The following is a 20431-nucleotide window of genomic DNA, read 5'->3' on the forward strand; positions in this document are numbered from 1 at the left end:
CAGTGAAGTATCATGGTACGGGACTGTTTCTCTTCACGTGATACTGGTGGAATCCAAATTATCGAATGGAAGATGAATGGAGCCATGTACTGGGAAATTCTTGCGAATTCTTTGCCATCCACCAGGATGAAGAGAATGAGACCCGGGTGGATCTTCAAGCAGGACAACGCTCCAAAACAAACTGCACAGGAGACTGTGGATTGGTTCAAGAGGAAGAAAATAAAGGTGTTGGACAGGCCTAGTCAATCGCCAGACTGAAATCCAATAGATGTGGAAGGAACTGAAGATCAAGATTCGCCAGCGGGCCCCTGGAATCTTTACGATTTAAAGACTGTCTGTGTTAAAGAATGGACCAGAATCCCACCTGATCACTGTGAGAGATTAGATTTTTCGTACAGTGTCTCGAAGCTGTCATTGGAAACAAAGGCATCTTCAATACTTCTTTCCTGTGTCATCATTCCCCTTTATTGCACATAACATTTTGATGGACTGGAATTAGCTCTGTAGTTTTATTGAGTTAATACCAATGTCGGGTCTACATTTCATGTGAATAGCTGCAACAGAAATATGTTGAATTATAGTTTTTTGAAGTGTTGAATACTTATTTTCCAAACTGTACATCATCTGATGAACAAACCAACACAGACCCATCAAGCTACCAAGTAGTTCCCTTTTGTTTTTTAAGAGCTGCAGCAAAGGACACAAGGACCAAAAAGACGACAACGACATAGACCAGATATAGACACAGATGACTCAGCATTGCACCCCAGCTATGTTGTTTGGACGGTAAAGAGCGTGGATGTCCAATGAGTCTGCCAAACGGCCGATTCTAGGTCATGTGACTTCAGCGAAGGCGATATGATTCTACAAGAAGAAAAACAAACAAGACATGGCAGCAATGTTAGTCAAAAATGTTCAGAAGAAATAGGCTAAAGCTTTTTGGAAATGGGGAGTTTCATCATTAAGCAGCTGGAGTTAACTACTTTCGACAGGCTAGATGAAAAAGAGCATGTTTACCCTTCATGCAGATACAGTACAGGCAACAACATGTCAGTTTAGCTCCTATCTTCGTGAAATGTTAATGCACTATGATAGGAAATGATTCTGCTTTTATCAGCAGCCGGGGATGTTGAATGCCTACGAGCGGCGACTTCTCATCAGGCCGCCTTAATAAGAACAGGTTTGGTAAATAAGAATGGGGGGGGGGGGCATTTGAGTGTGTCTTAGCAGAGGCAGTCATATGCTTTTCAAATGTGGCAAAACATGCCTCTAGGAGATTACTTTTTTGGGGGGGGATTGCTAAGATGCAGTGTTCAAAACGGAAGTCACATTGTCAAAACTCTTCATGCATCTAACACATTACTAACATGCATCTAGGCCAAACACGTCATACATGTCTCAAAAGAAGCTTGTTCAACCATACACTCGAAACAATGTTCACTCAGAAAGCATACACAGTCATTCATAACACTCTGACCTACAAAACACTAACAACAGGGAGCATTACATAGTTTGAACGATTTTCACAAGAATTAATATTTCATTATAAGAATGGTTTGATTTATAGACAGAATAGTTGACTGTACAACTGTAAAGTATTAGGCAACAATAATGAATCAGAAACGCCACAATTTGCTTATATCCTTAAGTGTATTTTGTTTTTTTCAGTATCTTTGCAGAAAGTAAGTTACGCTTCGATTTACGATTTACTTCAAAGGACACTATATTTACTTGTGGAAAATGAAAAGTTCACACCAAACCCCCCCCAGAAATTCCAGGGCTACAATACAATAACAATCACCCAAAAAAATTCACACTCCTGAGGGTTCTGGTCCACCCTCTGGTCACATCTAATGTCTTCCCTGGCAATGCATCTAGTTTCATTGTATATATTCTGCTAGTATTTCCTAGACATTTCAATATGATTACTGCAAAAATTCACAGTTCAATTCACGTGTTCTTCACAGTTTTGAACACAGTGTGTTAACATGTTAACATCGGAAACGTGTTGCAAATACATAGTGTTTTGCAGGTGTTGGAGTTTGAATGAGGGAAGAGTTCATGGATTCTGGAGAATGTGAAAGCAGCAATGTAAAAATGAGTCACAGTTTGGTCCACATGGACTTCTGTTTCGCTGACTGTACGAAGAGTTTTGACAATGTGACTTCAGTATTGAACACTGCGACTTAAAAAACTGTAATGTGAATCCATCCTAACCTGGGGTAAGGTGTGTGTGTGTGTGTGTGTGTGTGGGGGGGGGGGGTAGCCATGCAGAGCAGGGGATGGGGGTGGGTCGCTTGCTGTAGCTATAAGCAACCTTGATAATCTGGCTCGACTGCCATATAAGCCCTGTCCGCTCCCCAGATCTGAAACCAAACGAGGCCTTGTCAGACGGAGATGCAGTCAGTCATTTGTGCCATTGCTGAGTAAGAGAGATGGGTGGGGGCATCATGGCAGTCCCCAGTCTAGACTAGTGTGGTATGGTAGAATAGTGCTGTTAAAGTGTCAAGGAACATTCACTGCTCCATAGACAGTGACACTTGTATCTGGGGGAATGAGTTGTTTACAAGTGCTCTGTCCTTCACCACACCAGTTGGACCCTGCTGGTGCTGAAAGTTCTCATGTACATCGAGTACACGCCCACGCATTAGTAGAACATAATGTTTGCCTTTCGACAGTTATGAATGGTGCTATGGAGAGACCCAGAGGTCAATATGACTGTGATTGGCTGCCACAATGGAGCCTGCCACAATAAGAGAGTGGCTCACGGGCGGAGGGATGGTACTTCAATGAGAAGCTCAGACTTCCACACAACTCATTGGAATGGAATCTGAAACATGACTTTTCCTATTTCCTCTCTTAAATATTTCACACTTTGCAATTTAGTTGCCTTTCATCAAAATGTACTATTCTGAACATGGAGGTTAAAACCACACAGTGATATATACATATACACTGAACAAAAATATAAACGCAACACTTTTGTTTTTGCTCCAATTTTTTAAATCAAAGATCTAATAAATGTCTCTTTTCAAGATAAAACTGCACATTTTAGAGTGGCTTTTTATTGTGACCAGCCTAAGGCACATCTGTACAATAATCATGCTGTCTTAATCAGCATCTGGATATGCCACACCTGTCAGGTGGATGGATTATCTCGGCAAAGAAGAAGTGCTCACTAACACCGATTTAAACACATTTGTGATTTTGTTTTTTGAGAAATAGGCCTTTTGTGTACATAGAAAAAGTCTTAGATCTTTGATTTCAACTCATGAAAATTTTAGGCAAAAACAAAGGTGTTGCGTTTATATTTGTGTTCAGTGTATACAGTTGAAGTCAGAAGTTTACGTCTTAGCCAAATACACAATTCTTGACATTTAATCCTAAATGGTAAAATGGTAAATGGACTGCACTTATATAGCGCCTTATTCCAAAGCGCTTTACAATGGCCTCTCATTCACCCATTCACACACACGTTCACACACCAATAGCGGCAAGCTACTATACAAGGCACCGGCCCGCATTCAAAAGATATGACTCCGGACACATTCTGGCAGGCGGACACTATTTGACATGACAGTACCCCTCCAATTGACTCAAATTATGTCAAATAGCTTCTAAAGCTATGACATCATTTGCTGGAACTTTCCAAGCTGTTTAAAGGCACAGTCATGTTAGTGTAGTATGTAAACTTCTGACTGCAAATTGTATCATGCACATGTAGATGACAGACCTGCCAAAACTATGGCATGAAATCTGTGGAGTGGTTACACAATTAGTTTGAATAACTTCAACCTAAGTGTAAACTTTCAACTTCAACTGTATCCTATCTATATCAGTATTATCACCCGTAAAACAGATGCATGTTCAGTCTCCATTCCTCCTGAGCGTGCACACACACACACACACACACACACACACACACACACACACACACACACACACACACACAGACTCTACATTAGCACTCGTCTTGGTGCTTAAGAGCTGTGTGAAGCAAAAAGACAAATCTGAAAAGGTCCAAATCTGTCAGTTCCTTGAAACACAAAGCTTGAAAAGAGAACATTAGCATTTTTATTGGAGAAAATATCACACACAGATTTTCCATGCATTTCAATAGAGCGAGCAATAAACCCAAATCAGATCGCCAAAGTGTGATTTTGGTTTCAATAGGCGAACAAGTAAACTATTCAATCTTCCATGAAGTAAATCCGCACAGAAACGGAAGATTAAATGATTTACTTGTTTTGTTTGCTTATAGTTGAGGGATAACACTTAGCGAGTAATTGGTTTTTGACTAGTACCTCCTCAGCTCAGTTCAGCTTGGCTGTAGTCACATGATGTGTGTTCAAATCAGATTGGTACCGTATGGCTCTAAGGATAGTCAGAGCAAAGATATGACAGATGATTGCCAAAAAGGTTTCTGTTTTAGAATGTGTGCAATGTGCCTTTTCAGATGTCTTCAGGGTATTTTTCGAACAGGCAATTTTCCACTGAAGGCGTTTTTGCCGATGAGATGTCCTTGGCCTTTTGTGACCTTAGAATTATAAGGTTCTATCTCCATTTTTTGTCAAAATTGAGTTTTTTTACATAACTCTGATCCAAATGTTGACATTTTTGAGTTAGTAATTCATAAAATACAAAGGTTCCATCTCACAAATCATAATGGAATGTAAAAACGTTGACGCTCAATATCTCTGAACTACCCTAAACGGAGATGGAACCGTATAATTCTAAACTCACGCTTTGTGACACACTAATGAGCTCAGTGTCAGTTGTGAATTCAATCAACACTCAATAAATAGTGTTTTCGGTTCGACTTTCACAGGTGTTAATTTTGAGAAGTGCTTGGTCTGCTCTATAAACACTTTTAAAAAAACTAAACAAGAGGGTAAATATATTATAACACACTGATCAAAGATTGTATAGAGGTAGAAGTAAAAAAAAAGGAAAGAGAGAAGAGAAGAAAAGAAGCACTTCAACCATGAGTGCCAAATACTCTGGACACTGAAATATACTCTTAATATTAGATTATCCTCATATCCATCTTGGTTGAATTGACATCTAAGTTTGACCATGTTTGTCAGTTTGGCTTGGGGGCCAGATGGCCAATCAGTTAGTGTAGGTCCAGAGACTTGGCAGACTCAGAGGCCTCACACAGGTGCATACGTTTATTGCCTTGTGTTCTCGAAGGGCCAGAGGCTCCTGATCCAGCGAAAGAACCCCAGAATGCGCTCCTTGAAGGACCACTGCGCCTCGTCGTCAGAGTCTGTCTGCTACAGGAGTTTAGGGTGTACAAATATGATGATATATTAATAATAATTAATACGACGTTTAAGATTAAGCTACACACAAAAAAAAAAAGATTCAACCACTCCACAGAGCTCAAATGTGATGACGCTAGCTCATTATAATATGTTACGACACTAAGCGCTGTGAAATCTTTCACAGCGGGACACATTGGCTAGCATCTGTTCTGATAGTAAAGCAGTCCTGCGGATTTGTCCTAACATAGAGCAGTATACAGTAGAGTAAGGCCTACCTGTGAGGCGATGTATTTTTCCAGAGGGCTCTCCACTCTGGGCATGTTCATCATGGGAGCGTTCGCCAGGTTGTCCTGGAGGGAGTCTTCACTCAGCAGAAGCTTGCCTTTGAAGTTGTGCACCACACACACCACCTACAACACAGCAGGGGGGGGGGGTGTCAGGGGGAATCAGGAGGATGTACTGTACACAGCTGAATAAATTGGCTCTCACACACAGATCCCTGCTTAGCATCCCCCATTCCACACTCTTAAATAGCATCGGATACTTTATGTGACATTCCATCATCTGGAATTCTGGCTCGTCACGGTAGAAGAAAGTAGCTGTAGCTGTGTGTCTGTTGGATGTGTTGGTGTGTGAGTGCACTCGTGTCTGATATGTGTACTGTATGTGGGTGTGAGCTTCTGGGTGTGTGTGTGTGATATATAGATGACTCCAAGGGGCAAAACTCGGCTTTGAGGTTCGAAATGAGAAGATCCATCTCCAGTTGGAGTTAACAGAGCAGTATTTGTGTGTGCGCGTGTGTGTGCGTGTGTGTGTGTGGATGTGTGTGTTTGTGGATGACATTCCCTTGCTCTGTCTTTCCGCTACACTGCATCCCACCGCCCCGCGGTAAAAAGAGAGAACATAATACATATTTGAGCTCTTTGTTGTTGTGTATTAGGAGCTTGCTAGCTAGCGTTTTCTCTTCGATTTCTGCAAGTGTTTCAAGTTTCAAGTTGTAGTGCAGTACACATAGGAAATCAAATCGATAGTTCAAGTAGTAAAGTGGTTGTGAGCTTCAGGTTTAGGTAGTCCATATTACGTCGGGTGTGCTTGGGGGATGATAGTCAATTGTCTACAGTAGGCTTATTTATGAGCCGGATTGTTGTATAGATCCTGGATGGAGGGAAGCTCACATCTACTGATGCGCCCGGCTGTCCGCACCACCCTCTGTAGCGCTTTGCGGTTGTGGGCAGTGCAGTTGGCGTGCCATGCGGTGATGCACCCACTCAGAATCCTCTCGGTTTGTGCCTTTTTCACCACCTGTTTGGTCTGCTCGTCCCAGGTGAGGTCGTCAGAGATGTGGACGCCGAGGAACTTAATAATAGCTTTCATTTATATAGCGCCTTTCAAAAACCCACGGACGCTTTACAAGGGAATGAAACGGACAGACAAAACAGAAAACAAACAAAACAAAAACTGAAACAATGACTAGGGGCCAAAGGCCTTGCAGAAGAGATGTGTTTTGAGGGCTAGTTTGAAGGAGTCCAGGGTGGGGGGTGTTGCGGATCGCTATGGGGAGAGAGTTCCAGAGGGTGGGAGCTGCCACGCTGAAGGCTCTTAAAGCGGCTGACCCTCTCTATGGCGGGGACCCATTGATGGTGATGGGGTCCTGTTCCCGACCTTTCCTCCGGAACTCCACCTCCAGCTCCTTGGTCTCGTCGGGTGTTGAGAGAGAGGTTGTTCCCCTGGCTGTACTGAGACAGGCAGTCGACTTCTCTCCTGTAGGCCGTCCCTTCGATCAGTGATCAGGCCAATCACTGTTGTGTCGACAGCGAATTTAATCAGTGAAATCATTCCCTTATGCAACACACCATTCAAAAGCAATTTAAGAGCCCTAACACTAAGCTTATTGTTCGCAATACATTATCTGGCCCTGTGCAAGAGGGTGTTATAATTTGAACAATACAAATCTGTGACTGATGATTATGCTCATCAACGTCAATTCATCAAATAATCTAGAGAAGATCGCCCGATCACGTCTCTTCACTACACTGGCTCCCCGCTGGTGGAATGAGCTCCCCACGGCTGTCAGAACTGCAGAGTCACTACCCATCTTCCGTCGGAGACTGAAGACCCATCTCTTCAGGTTGCACCTTAACTGCTCCTCCTGAGACATCCCCTACCCCCCAGCACTGCGTCTCCTGAGACACCCGCTTTCCCCTTTACTGTGTCCCATATGGCTTCTACTGCCCCCCCTGTACTGTCTCCATCTCTGTTCTCCAATGTCTATTTAAAAAAAAAAATCACTGTGACTGCCAATGTCCCCGGGCCTGAGCTAGATTACTCTTCCTGATACGACTGGTGGATTGATGATTCACTTGCTTAGTCAAATGTATCGATTGTAAGTCGCTTTGGAATAAGGCGTCTGCTAAATGCCAAAAATGTAAAATGCAAATGAAACATCTTCTTTAAATTGAAGTTTAAATGGAAATGTAATGCTAATGTAAGGATGCACTTCACTTAGGTAGGCCCATTGAGATATTAAGTAGGGCCTTTTCCCTGGATAGATCACGCGGTTAGGAAAAATAAAGGATTTTATTCAAGAAAGGTACTATTCATACAGTATGAAGTCCCTCTTTTCCAACAACCATTGGAAATGTAAGCAGTTGGAGCTAATGTGTTCAGCACTCCCCATGTTTGATCCATTGAAATATGCTGGTATTTTTTGGGCAGACTGCGGCACACTAATGGCACTCCAGCCATCACATTGAGCCAGCTATAACGGAGCTTTCTCTACAGAGTGAACAACCCAACCTTCTAACCCAGCCACCCTGGGACACAGCAGCCCACTGCCTTCTATCTACCGTCCCCAATGATGGAAAGAGAGAGAGAGGGAACGAGGGAGGGAAAGAAGGAGAGAGAGAGAGAGAGAGAGAGAGAGAGAGAGAGAGAGAGAGAGAGAGAGAGAGAGAGAGAGAGAGAGAGAGAGAGAGAGAGAGAAAGAGAGAAAGACGCCACAGCGGAGGCAGTTTGATGTTATCTCTGCGGGATCCCTTTCTTTCATCCGCCAACATGCCTTATCTGAGTGCAGGGATGATGGCTGTCACTGTCACGCACTCGCACGTGTGCCATGCAGCAGGGGCAGTGTTAGTGGAAGCACCCCTGCACAAACCAAACACGCTAACATAAAAGTAGACGTAAGAATGCCAATGTATATACAGCAAAGTTCAGGGACGACATGTAAAATGTAGGTGTAAATGGAACGTAATGTACGTAAAGGGGATGTATAAGAGAGGTAAGGAATAATGGAGACACAGATAGGCTGTTATTCCAACCTCCCTTGTCTGACTGTAATAGGCGTGTAGTAACTGGCGAGGTTCACCGGCGCATGTGAGCATAATAACAGCAAACATACATCTACTCGTAAACATACAAATCATATAAGGAGCGTACAAACTGGGGCCTGAGACTGGAACAGGATAGAGTTCATTCAGAGGGGACAGGCATGGCGTGAGCTTAGAATTCTAAGGTTCTATCTCCGTTTAGGGCAGTTCAGAGATATTGAGCGTCAACGTTTTTACATTCCATTATGTTTTGTGAGATGGAACCTTTGTGTTTTATGAATTACGAACTCAAAAATGTCAACATTTCGAAAAATAACACCACACAGGCATTAATAAACACCTAATGGATCAGATTATGTAAAAAAAACTAAATTTTGACAAAAATTGAGATAGAACCTTCTAATTCTAACGTCACGATGGGGCAGGAGCTAACATCCACATGTTGGCGTGGTCTGGGTCCCAAGTCTGATCCAGACACCTGGGAACCCCCAGAGAAAGGATTCCACCCTCCACTGGGCTACAGAAACAGATCCTCGGCCCAGTCAGAAGGAGAACACTGTATTTGTGTGTGTGTGTGTGTGTGTGTGTGTGTGTGTGTGTGTGTGTGTGTGTGTGTGTGTGTGTGTGTGTGTGTGCCTGTGCATAAATGTGTGGAGAACTGTTTTCGAAAGAACAATTGTTTATCAGCACCGACATATTTCTGAGTTAAGCTACTCCTGTTAGTGCACAGCTTTGCTTTTCTGCCGACGGTGGATCCCTGTGAGTGAGGGAGGGGGGTGGGGGGTGGGGGGGGAATGAAAGGATCCATCTCCATGCAGATCTGCACTTCACAGCATACAATTGGCTTTGTAGGGGCTCCAGTGGATCAGGCCCCAGGGGAAAGGCACTTAGGATGCACAGGATGAGGACAGGATGAGGATAGGATGAGGGCTCTTGGCCAGGGAGAAGGTGTAGGAGAGGAGGAGAGGAACTGAACGAACGGGGCCACTGCCAGTTTGGAGGTTGGTCACAGAGAATTAGTCTGGCACCTGACAGCACAGGATAAGAGGTGTGTGTGTGTCTGTGTGTGTGTGTGTGTGTGCGTGTGTACACTACATACAGTAAAGGGAGAATGGAATGTACCACCTATTATCTGAATTCCACTGGATTCACATTGAATGAAACAGCAAACATAGGAACAGTTAACTATTAACTATTACCTTCGAGAAAAAAATCGACAGGTCAAGTCTTTGTGGACATTATGTTGGGAAAGTTACTAAGTACTGTAACAAACATTCAGGCACCTAAAGGGCGAGCTGTGGTGGGTTTGTGCTTATAGCCATCATGAACGTTGGCTAAGGAAGAGAAACCTTGAGCCCCTTTCACTCATACAAGCCTTCCCAGTAGATTCCATGCAATTTCCAGGGTCGGCGTATGTCTGAACGCGACTGACCAGGGAAATCCAATTTACCCTGGTCCAGACCATGTATAATTACCCTGGTCCAGATCATGTATAATTACCCTGGTCCAGACCATGTATAATTACCCTGGTCCAGACCATGTATAATTCCATGGAATACCGTGGAATACCGCGGTAAGTGTGAACGGAAGCCTGAACATTGCCTGGTCAGTCTCCTTTCACAGCTGTCCTGCATCGCGCAAACAGCAAGGCAGAGCGCATAAGAACTGCCTCAGACTCTGAATATCGCTACTGCTAAATATTATATGTTCTCTGCCTGGAACACCCTCCAGAAAGATTTAAACCTGGAAAAACTGATCTTATACGATGCCTTTAGTGGAATCTTGAGGGACCATGAATGGGAAAGTACTACAGAGTGTCTCTGTACTTAACGCAGCCACCTACGCATTCCTGATACTGCCTTATGTTCAATGTTTTATACTGTATGTCTGAAACTTAAATGTAGCCTATCTGTTTTTTATATGCTGCTCTCTTGGCCAGGTCTCTCTTGTTAAATACATTTTAAATCTCAATGAGTATTCACCTGGTTAAATAAAGGTAGAATAAAACATTTTAAAAATTATTCCACAACTAGACACTACTTAATTTTCAATCATAGTGGAGGTATGATATATGGCAGATATATATATATATATATATATATATATATATATATATATATATATATATATACACACGGTTCTTCATGTTTTGACTTTGCTGGAAGTTCGTAAAAAATGTCTTCAAGTAAAAGTGTCCATTAGACTCTAGAGGTACTTAAGATGTTATGTGTGTGTGTGTGTGTGTGTGTGTGTGTGTGTGTCTGTGTGTGTGTGTGTGTGTGTGTGTCTGTGTGTGTGTGTGTGTGTGTCCGTGTGTGGTAAGCACATGTACATACATGCAGTGTATGTGTGTGTATGTGTGTGTATGTGTGTGTCTGTGTGTCCGTGTGTGTCGGACGCCATTCCCTCCCCCTCTCTTTCCGCTGTACTGCATCACATTTGTGTGTGTGTGGAGTTCTACAAGTTCTTACCAGAAAGGTAGCGATGGCCACGCCTATGATGAAGCCCGCCAGGACGTCAGACCAGTGGTTCCTGTATTCCGCCACTCTGTTGAGGCCTGTGAGGAAGGCCAGACACATCAAGCCCAGAGACAGCACCGGCTTGGCTAGCCGTGTCCCTTTGGCTCTCACCGTGCACGTGATGTACATCTGCAGGGGAGAGATAGAGGACAAAACATGGAATGACATTGCTATCGCCTGTACACTAGTTGCTTGTTCGCCGCTTCTCCGCCCGAAATCTAGGTGTAATTGCAGTATACAGAGTTGATTGTCCTACAAAGACACTTAGATTTCGATTTAGTCATCTAGAAACTAGAACCGAGGACTTTCATAAAACCTTGGTACAAATTTGAGCTTTTCCAAAAAATGCCGGTTGAGAGAGGACGCTGGCGTTGCTTGTTCGCCGCATCTCTGTCCGAAATCTAGGTGTAATTGCAGTATACAGAGTAGATTGTCCTACAAAGACACTTAGTAATCTAAAAATTAACTAGAACCTTATACTTTCTTTTATTTCTTTTTGGTTTCTTTTTACTATTACTACTCGATCTTTTCAGTTTGTAAAGCGTCGTTGAGTGTCTAGAAAAGCGCTATATAAGTCTAATGTATTATTATGATTATTATCAGGTGTGCACATAACTTTTTGGGGCCAGTGCTCAGAGGAGCACCTAGGGATGCTGCTTGGTGCTCCCCGAGCTCGCGAGTCACGACCCGTCCCACAGGATGGATGAAAAAGGGATACATGGATAACTTATATTAGCAAAACGACATTTATTCATAAATAAAGATGAACGAACAAATGATTGTGTGCAAAACAAAATAAACAAATGCAAAATCAAATGACTGCTCTTTAAGCATGAAAGTCTGTCAGACTCCTTTAAACACAATGAAATCAACTGACATCTCTTTAAGCACTAACTGAATGTCTGTTCTTTAAACACACTGAAATAAACGGACATCTCTTTAAGCACTGCTCTGTTCTGTAAACACTGAAATCAACTTTTCAACAAAAAGTTACAGCCTAAGCATTTATTTATGCTACAAGCTTAATCGTCATCATCACTGCTCTCTTGACTGCTTTAAATTATCACTGTCCTCAATTTCAACCATGGTAGAGGATGTTGTAGGCTATCACTTTAAATAGCTCATTATTTTGATTGTTCAACAAAGTCTTTTTTTTTCTTTTTTCTAATAGAATTCCCAACCATATTCCCTGGTTCAGGGGTCTATGTGCGATAATGAAGCTGTAAAACAAACGTCTGAACGTTTGAAAGCTTCAGAGAAAAGAAACGTGAAGTCCCTTGGTGTTGTTTTTCCTTTTAGCGACGAGTCGTTCGGGACTGAATTTTCACGTGTCGGCGTGATAACCGTGCAATACGCGATACGCGATACGCGGAATGAAAGTACGAGTTACGATACTTTCTGAATGTTTTTGTGAGGGGAGTCGCCGTGGTCGTCGTCGGTCGACTGTTGTGATGGATTACTCGTCGGGCCTTCGGCTGAGGGGACGGCAAATAGTTACTTACTTGGTGGGGCTTGCTTCTTGGACCCAGCTGTTGGTGCGCAAAAGCGCCTTCATGCGGCTGATCTGCCGCGCAGCATGCATTTTGGCGACGCACCAGTTATGTGCACCCCTGATTATTATTATAATAGTGGCTTCATCTATAGTGTGTGCATCCAGTTGAATCATGACTTCAGTTTCATTGTACCCAGGGGAAACAAGCACTGGTGTCACATCGGAGATAGCGGGCAGACCGTGCATGATATTGTTCCAAGGTCAAACCCGTCTGATTCCAATACCACACTGATTCAGATCCACCCGTCATCAACACGTGCTCTATTCAAACTGTACTCATTGTGATACCGCTAAGTCTCTATTCAAAGGCTTTAGTTATCATCTCATGTTCTCCCACTGTGTGTTAGAGACGTAAGTGGCTGTGCTCTGTGTGACCCGACAGAGAGAGAAGGAGGGTGGGAGGGGGAAGAGGAAAGATAGATGAGATAGAGAAGAAGATAGAGAGCGCAGAGAGACAGAGAGAGAGTGTCCACAGCTGCATTGCCCTCAGTGCTAAATCAGGAAGCCTGAGTCGAGCAGAGAGAGAAAGCGCTCGGAGCTTCCTCGACTCGGCCAGCTGGGACACGGAGGTAGACGAGATCTGTCATTCCACTTCCACTCTTAAATAATTCAGCCGTAACACCAGAGAGAGAAAAAAGTGAACGAATCGGCCCGAAAGAGCCTTAAATGCATCAGCGTCACCGTTACAGGGTAAGCGGGGGTGATTTAATTGGAAATCCTTTCAACAGGGCCCTGAGAAGGTGTCTAAATGGGTGAGGGAGAGAGGGAAAATAATTTAGATTTTTGTTTTTCCCCCTTGTTGGTGTCATCTGTAGGCACATAGTTTATAACAAAATGTCACCACGGCAGACAAGCATTGAGGGCCTAATTGTGTTTTTCATTAGAGCAAACCTTCTAGTCCAAGTGCACATCGCTGTGGTTTTTATCCCCCCACACGCCAATAGAATGTTCTGTTTATGGCCTCAAAGGTCGCGTGAACCCTGACCCAATTTCATTCTTTAGCTGGCGGGGGGAGAAAGAGATACACAGTTTTTTTATTTGTTGTTTTTTTCCCTCTTGGGTTTCCCTCAAGTGTAAAGTGCACCATCTCCCCAGTGTGAAAAGACAGATTTATCGACTGCTATGGTTTCTGAAAGGAATATGAAGCGTGATAAGTTTTAATCATTTTAATCGCAACATTTTCCCTTTTTTCCTCGACGATGCGCAGAGACGCTCATTCCGCATTGATTCACACTGGATGAGCTTAACGATATGATATAGTATCATAGACTAACCACTACTTAACAAGAAAGTGCTTTCCTCAAGGGTGATAACAAACCATGATGAATGCTATCATCTCCGATATTCCCCCTCTCCTCACCATACTAGAAATAACTTTCTCTAGGGTGAAATCATTTAATTAAAACAGTTAGCCCGATGTGATGTGATGTGTAAAAAAAAAAACTCTAATTCTAATACCCCCCTCGGCTAGTGGTTCACCTCCCATCCACCCCGCTGACTGTCTGCCCGCAGATTAACCTTAACGTTGGGAGTGGTCTCTCTCCCATTATCCAGGCCAGAGGCCCACAGAGTTTTAATTACACTGTGCCGTGGTGATGTCTTTGTGGTGTGGACTGTGGGGGGAAATGTTCCCTTCTAATGTCAAGGTTATGTGCTCACAGTCATTCTCAGGGGCAGTAGCTTTGTGCATTGTCAAACATGTATCAATCGTACACACCGCTGCACACGGCCACGGTTCATCCCTCCGACAACGTCCTCTGAGGCTGTCCTATCTATCAAAAGGCGGAGGTTCAACTGGATTTTTAGCCGCCTAATAGCCTCACGGTACGATTCACAGACGGTTCGTAGCTCTAACCTATATTTCCCGTTTGAATGTCCCAATTTTAGACATTTATGCAGTCACTACATCAACGCTTGTCAGTTTAATAAGAGGGTGACACCATAAATCGAATCTGCAGAGATGAAGGAGAGTGACAGTGTCCTTTATCGCCAGCAGAACTTCATTCATCAATCTAGATGAACCCACAAAGCTCGTATGATGTCATCACCAGGCTGCCTAGCTAAAACATTTGAAATGTGTTAACTGTGTTCAAAAGTCAACCAGGTTCCACCATGTAACGTCGCTGATGGTTCTTTGTGAGGAGCTGGGACGAAATACACTTAGATCCGTTGTGATCAGTTTTACAGGGGTGCAAACTGGTGATGGCCCAAAAAAGTGACAAATGTTGTTTTTTTTGCCTGAAAACTAAGAAAATGACTTTCTTAGAAAGAAAACCTTAGAGGAGATCATTTTTGACGGGGGGGGGGGGGTGTCTGGAATTGTATCTAGCTGCCTGAAGCTAAACGCTGTCTGGAATTGTACCGATCTGCCTGAAGCTAAAAGTTATTTCAACAGCAGCGGAGTTTAGCAGACAGGAATCCTGTGACTTGGATGAGACTTAAACCCCCCTCCCACCACCCCAAATATTTTTTTTGCAGATCTACACTCTTCACATGGATGACCTATTTTGAGGTAAAAAAACGTCTCATTTAGCAGAAAGGTGACACGTTTGCACCCCTGAGTTACATTGCTTGAGCGCTGAACACTTTTGGAGTGAGCTGCCAGTGTTAATGCCTAGGCAAAGTGGGTTAAAGTCTTATGGGACACAGATGAACAGGGTTCAAACCACGGTTAGTCACGCCTGACAGAAAACATTTACGTAGTCATATTGACTATCTATAACTTAACACTGCCTCATTATTACATTTAATGATTATCTTTCCATACAAGAGATTATAGATGACGTCCAAGAGTCAAGCATGTCATCCTGATATCAGCTCCTTCTCAGCACTGTCATAATGACAGTGAGGGTATAAACAGGGGGTAATCACCATCTCCTGGGTGCTGTAGCACACTTCCGCTAGCACACAATGGCCGGGCTAACTGACCTACATAAGGGCCTGATCTGATCCCTTTTGGCCAAGCAGTGGAAAACTCAAAGCTCCACATTGTTAAAGAACTCGACCTGGGACTGTCAGCTTCAGGGACAGAACTGTAAGGATTCCTTTTGAAAGTCATCAAACTGGATCAGCGACAGTGGTCCACTGAGCGTGCAGAATATCCCCCCAAAAGACCTGGGAAGTGGAGAGGAGACAACTTGTTTGAAGTTAAAAAAAGAAATCGGCGGGGGTGGTACATTGATTTTGTTTGATTCTTTTCATTTATAATCCCAAAGCTAGCACGTTGACTTTTTTTATTTTTATTAAATCAGACAATCAAGTGAAAAATGCATTTGAGTGCTAAATGGAATAATCGCGTTAGACACAGGCTGATGTGTGAGGTCACACATGAGGGACCGCTGTCTAATTTGTTTTCAGTGAAGAAAAAAGAGTTTAGGGCACTAGCTGGTGACTTGATGTTTAGTCACTGAAAACAACAACAACAATGTTGAATGAATTGGAAATTGGTAAGGTGTTAACATGAATGCATGATGTACTGTATACCTTACATATGCTGTACCATGTTTATGTATTCGATTATTAGATTAGATTAGATTAGATTAGATTAGATTAGATTCAATTTAATTGTCATTGCAGAGGACAAGTACCAACATGTTTATATGTACCGGTATATGTGGCCAATGGTATTATGTTCTCTTCAGCCTCAAATATGTTGTGTGAAAAGCTCGAGGGTACAAAAGGAAACGTACCACAGATACTACATCCCTGGTGCTTACAGTAGTCTCACCAGTCTCACCAAGAAATCATTCAACTAGTCGGCTTTTCCAGAGCGGGTATAGGGAATCAACTGGATAATCTTTAAATTAAGTAACAGGCATAGACAGCTAGGAGGAGGGGGCTTTTCATCATCATATTAACCTATTTCTCAAATCCACGCGCCAACCGAACAGACTGCATTGGCCAAAGTGGTATTCCTAGCCAAGATTAATATAAATACCCTCAAATCAAGCCAACACTGTTTAAGAGGGGGGATGGGGGGGTTAGCGCTGTGCAGTTGATGAATGCTACAGCAAATGTCTATCTGGCTTTCATGGTTGTGCTTGCTGGAGCTGATGCACAGAATGCAAATCTGCCGCTGCGCTTCCCTGCACATCTGCATTTCAAACGCAGCGAGGGGGGGGGGGTGTCACTCCCACTATAGGGGATGAGTGTACTCCAGCAGAACTGCTCCGTTACTTTTTATGCATATCAGCCCAGACATGAAAACAATGCAACAAACCAATATCGGGAGAAGTTGATCTGTGTAGAACGTGTGGGTGATTGACGGAACGAAATTGAAAAATCCACAAATTGAAAATCCGATGAGAAATCTTGAACCCAACTCGTGAGCTTAGAATGATAAGGTTCTATCTCCGTTTAGGGTAGTTCAGAGATATTGAGCGTCAAAGTTTTTACATTCTATTATGTTTTGTGAGATGGAACCTTTGTATTTCATTAATTACTAACTAAGAAATGTCAACATTTTAAAAATAACACCACACAGGCATTAATAAACACCTAATGGATCAGATTATGTACAAAACTCAATTTTGACAAAAATGGAGATAGAACCTTATAATTCTAACGTCACGAACTGGCGTCTTTTCTGGCCCTGTACTCACCGCCAAATAGAGTGCGGCGTAGACGCTGAGCGCGGCCTCTTTGGAGGGGAAGGTCTTGCGGGCGCGCAGGATGTCGTCCTGGTTGCCGGTGCAGGCCTCCTGGTGGCTGATGTAGCGCAGGGCCTGCTGGCAGCCCAGGGCGGTGTAGTTGGGTTTACACACCGTCAGGAAGTGAGGCGCCAGGTTCCCCGTCACTACCTGGCCGGCGTTGACGAAGATGTCGGTGGTGAAGAGGCCAAAGGTGTACACACCTGAGAGGAGAGAGGGAGACACTGGTCAGTGTACACACCTGAGAGGAGAGAGAGAGAGAGAGAGAGAGAGAGGTAGACACTGGTCAGTGTTACACACCTGAGAGAGAGAGGGAGACACTGGTCAGTGACACACCTGAGAGGAGAGAGGTAGACACTGGTCAGTGTTACACACCTGAGAGAGAGAGAGAGGGAGACACTGGTCAGTGTTACACACCTGAGAGAGAGGTAGACACTGGTCAGTGTTACACACCTGAGAGAGAGAGAGAGAGAGAGAGAGGTAGACACTGGTCAGTGTTACACACCTGAGAGGAGAGAGAGAGACACTGGTCAGTGTACACACCTGAGAGAGAGAGGTAGACACTGGTCAGTGTACACACCTGAGAGAGAGAGAGAGGTAGACACTGGTCAGTAACACACCTGAGAGAGAGAGAGAGAGGTAGACACTGGTCAGTGTTACACACCTGAGAGAGAGGAGAGAGGTAGACACTGGTCAGTGACACACCTGAGAGGAGAGAGGTAGACACTGGTCAGTGTTACACACCTGAGAGGAGAGAGGTAGACACTGGTCAGTAACACACCTGAGAGAGAGGAGAGAGGTAGACACTGGTCAGTGTTACACACCTGAGAGAGAGGAGAGAGGTAGACAGGCACCGGTCTGCATGAATGAGTCAAGTCAAGTCAAGTCAGCTTTATTTGTATAGCACGTTTACATCCAGCACCAGCTGAACCAAAGTGCTTCACAGGTGTAGAACAGGTCAAACGCAGGAAATTAAATAAGATGCAACACAATACAATACAAGATATGATAGTTAAAAAATAGTTGAAGTTAAAAAAGAGAAGATAAAAGGGACTAAAAACAATAAAACAATAAAAGCCAGGGACCGATGGCAAAGTGGGGGGGAAGGCCAGGGAAAACAGGTGGGTTTTTAGGAGGGATTTAAAAACCTCCAGGGTCTGAGTGGCCCGTACGTGGAGGGGGAGGCTGTTCCAAACCTCCAGGGTCTGAGCGGCCCGTACGTGGAGGGGGAGGCTGTTCCCAAGCTTGGGTGCAGCGGCCGCAAAGGCTTTGAATGAGCATAAAAACAATAGAATAGGATAATATGGGAATTAGACAGGGAAGAGGGAAGGAGAGGGAAAGGGAGGGTGAATGGATGAGCTTCAACATTGTATTGTAAAATAAATGGGATGTTAATTGTTGCTTACACAAATGAAAAGCAATAACTATAGGATGGTAATAACTAGAACATCTGCCCTCACACTCATTACTGAAGACTTTCCTGTGGAGAGAGAGAGAGTGAAACTGCAACAGACCATATGGGTGTTGTTTAAGCGTTATGGAACGAGAAGCCGTGGTATATCGTGGATATCGGCACAGCTAGCGGGGTGGTTAGGCACGACGCAAAGCGGAGTGCCGTTATATATACACCCCCTAGCTGTGCCGATATCCACGATATACCACGGCTTCTCGTTCCATAACGCTTTTATACAACGGTTACCACATTTATCTATCAATATTTCACGGAAGAAAGACAAGACAAACTTTTCATGAATGTATTTTAATGGAACTATGTTTTATTGTAAGTGTATTCATCCGCTGAACAGTTGTTTATCGGTTGCTAAGCAACGGTAATAATGTAACTTCAATAATGGTAATATGTACAAATGCGGAGTAATATGAAAAGATGGGTCAACATTCCATTTAGCCGTGCGTATATCATGGATATCGGCACGGCTGGAACGCACACTGACCAATAGAGACAATGGACCGGATCTATCCGTTGTATAAACAAGGTTATACAACAGTTAGTTCCGACCAAGTAATTTGATTGGACAAGAGGCATTCCATGAGTGCTGATATACAGTATAACAGCACTGGGACTTTTAACTATATGTATCACTCCGAAATGACCGTTAATACAAAGTAGCTAGCCTGCAGATGTTTGTGTTCAGGTTACTAGGCAACAGTCCAGTTGCGGAACTATTTTTTGTTGACGGAGCCAAAATAAATGATAAAATAAACAAACAAATCATAATCTGTTGTCACTTATTATTGTTAACTAATAAATGGCGCTGTAGAACTGTTGTATAAAAGCAATATCACACTCGAGGTAAACCGTAAAAGACAGGAGCGCTGGGAGGAGGCCATTGACTCCATCGACTTCTCGCACTCCAGCCGTAAGGCATGGAGTATCATGAACAATCTCACTGGTAGGTCCAGACACTCCCCCCGTCACTGCCCCATCTCTGCAAATAAAATCGCATCACAATTTGTGAAAAGTGGGTCATACGAGGGCAAAGACCGCGAGTCGTCTCGACTTGTGGCAAAAGAAGTGTCAGACCTCTGGAGGGCCCCAACACCTAGCAGTGACTACATCTCCGGTGAATTCACCCCGGAGGAGTTCGCTGCTGCCCTCCAGCATCTAAAGCCAGGGAAAGCTCCGGGGCCTGATTCCATCTGCCCGGAGCTTATTCTCCATGCCGCACCCGCCTTGAAGTCCTGGCTGAGAGCGTTCCTCACTTCCTGTTTGCGCCAACTCAAGATCCCCAAAATCTGGCGAAGAGCCCTAGTTGTTGCGATCCCTAAACCGAATAAGCCTGAAGGGGACCCTAAGAGTTACCGTCCCATCTCTCTGTTATGCATCCCCTTCAAGATCCTCGAGCGTCTCATCTACGCCCGCATCGAACCAATTGTCGACCCGCTGCTCCCACGTGAGCAGGCCGGGTTCCGACGCGGGAGGTCGACCGTAGATCAAGTCACCCTTATGACTCAAGACATCGAGGATTGCTTTTCGGCAAAAAAGAAGGCCGGGGCCGTCTTTATAGACCTGACGGCTGCCTTCGATACCGTATGGCATCGCGGCCTCTCCTGCAAGCTGCTCCGCCTGCTGCCGGACAGGCACATGGTCAGAATGATC

The 20431-nt window shown here is 43.9% G+C and overlaps 1 protein-coding gene across 1 annotated transcript in view; it reads right to left on the reverse strand.

The window, feature by feature from the left end:
- Positions 1-834: 834 nt before the first annotated feature.
- The window catches only part of plppr5b (phospholipid phosphatase related 5b), a gene marked incomplete at both ends in the record, with an annotated part of 47242 nt that continues 27645 nt past the window's right edge, over positions 835-20431 (reverse strand). Inside the window, 4 exons of the mRNA XM_080543913.1 lie at positions 835-864; positions 5543-5677; positions 11065-11241; positions 17266-17516. Coding sequence (XP_080400039.1) covers positions 835-864; positions 5543-5677; positions 11065-11241; positions 17266-17516 — 593 coding nt within the window. The remainder of the gene's footprint in view (positions 865-5542; positions 5678-11064; positions 11242-17265; positions 17517-20431) is intronic.

Source organism: Nansenia antarctica (assembly GCF_963989245.1).
Source record: "Nansenia antarctica genome assembly, chromosome: 13".
NCBI classification, from domain to species: Eukaryota; Metazoa; Chordata; class Actinopteri; order Argentiniformes; family Microstomatidae; genus Nansenia; species Nansenia antarctica.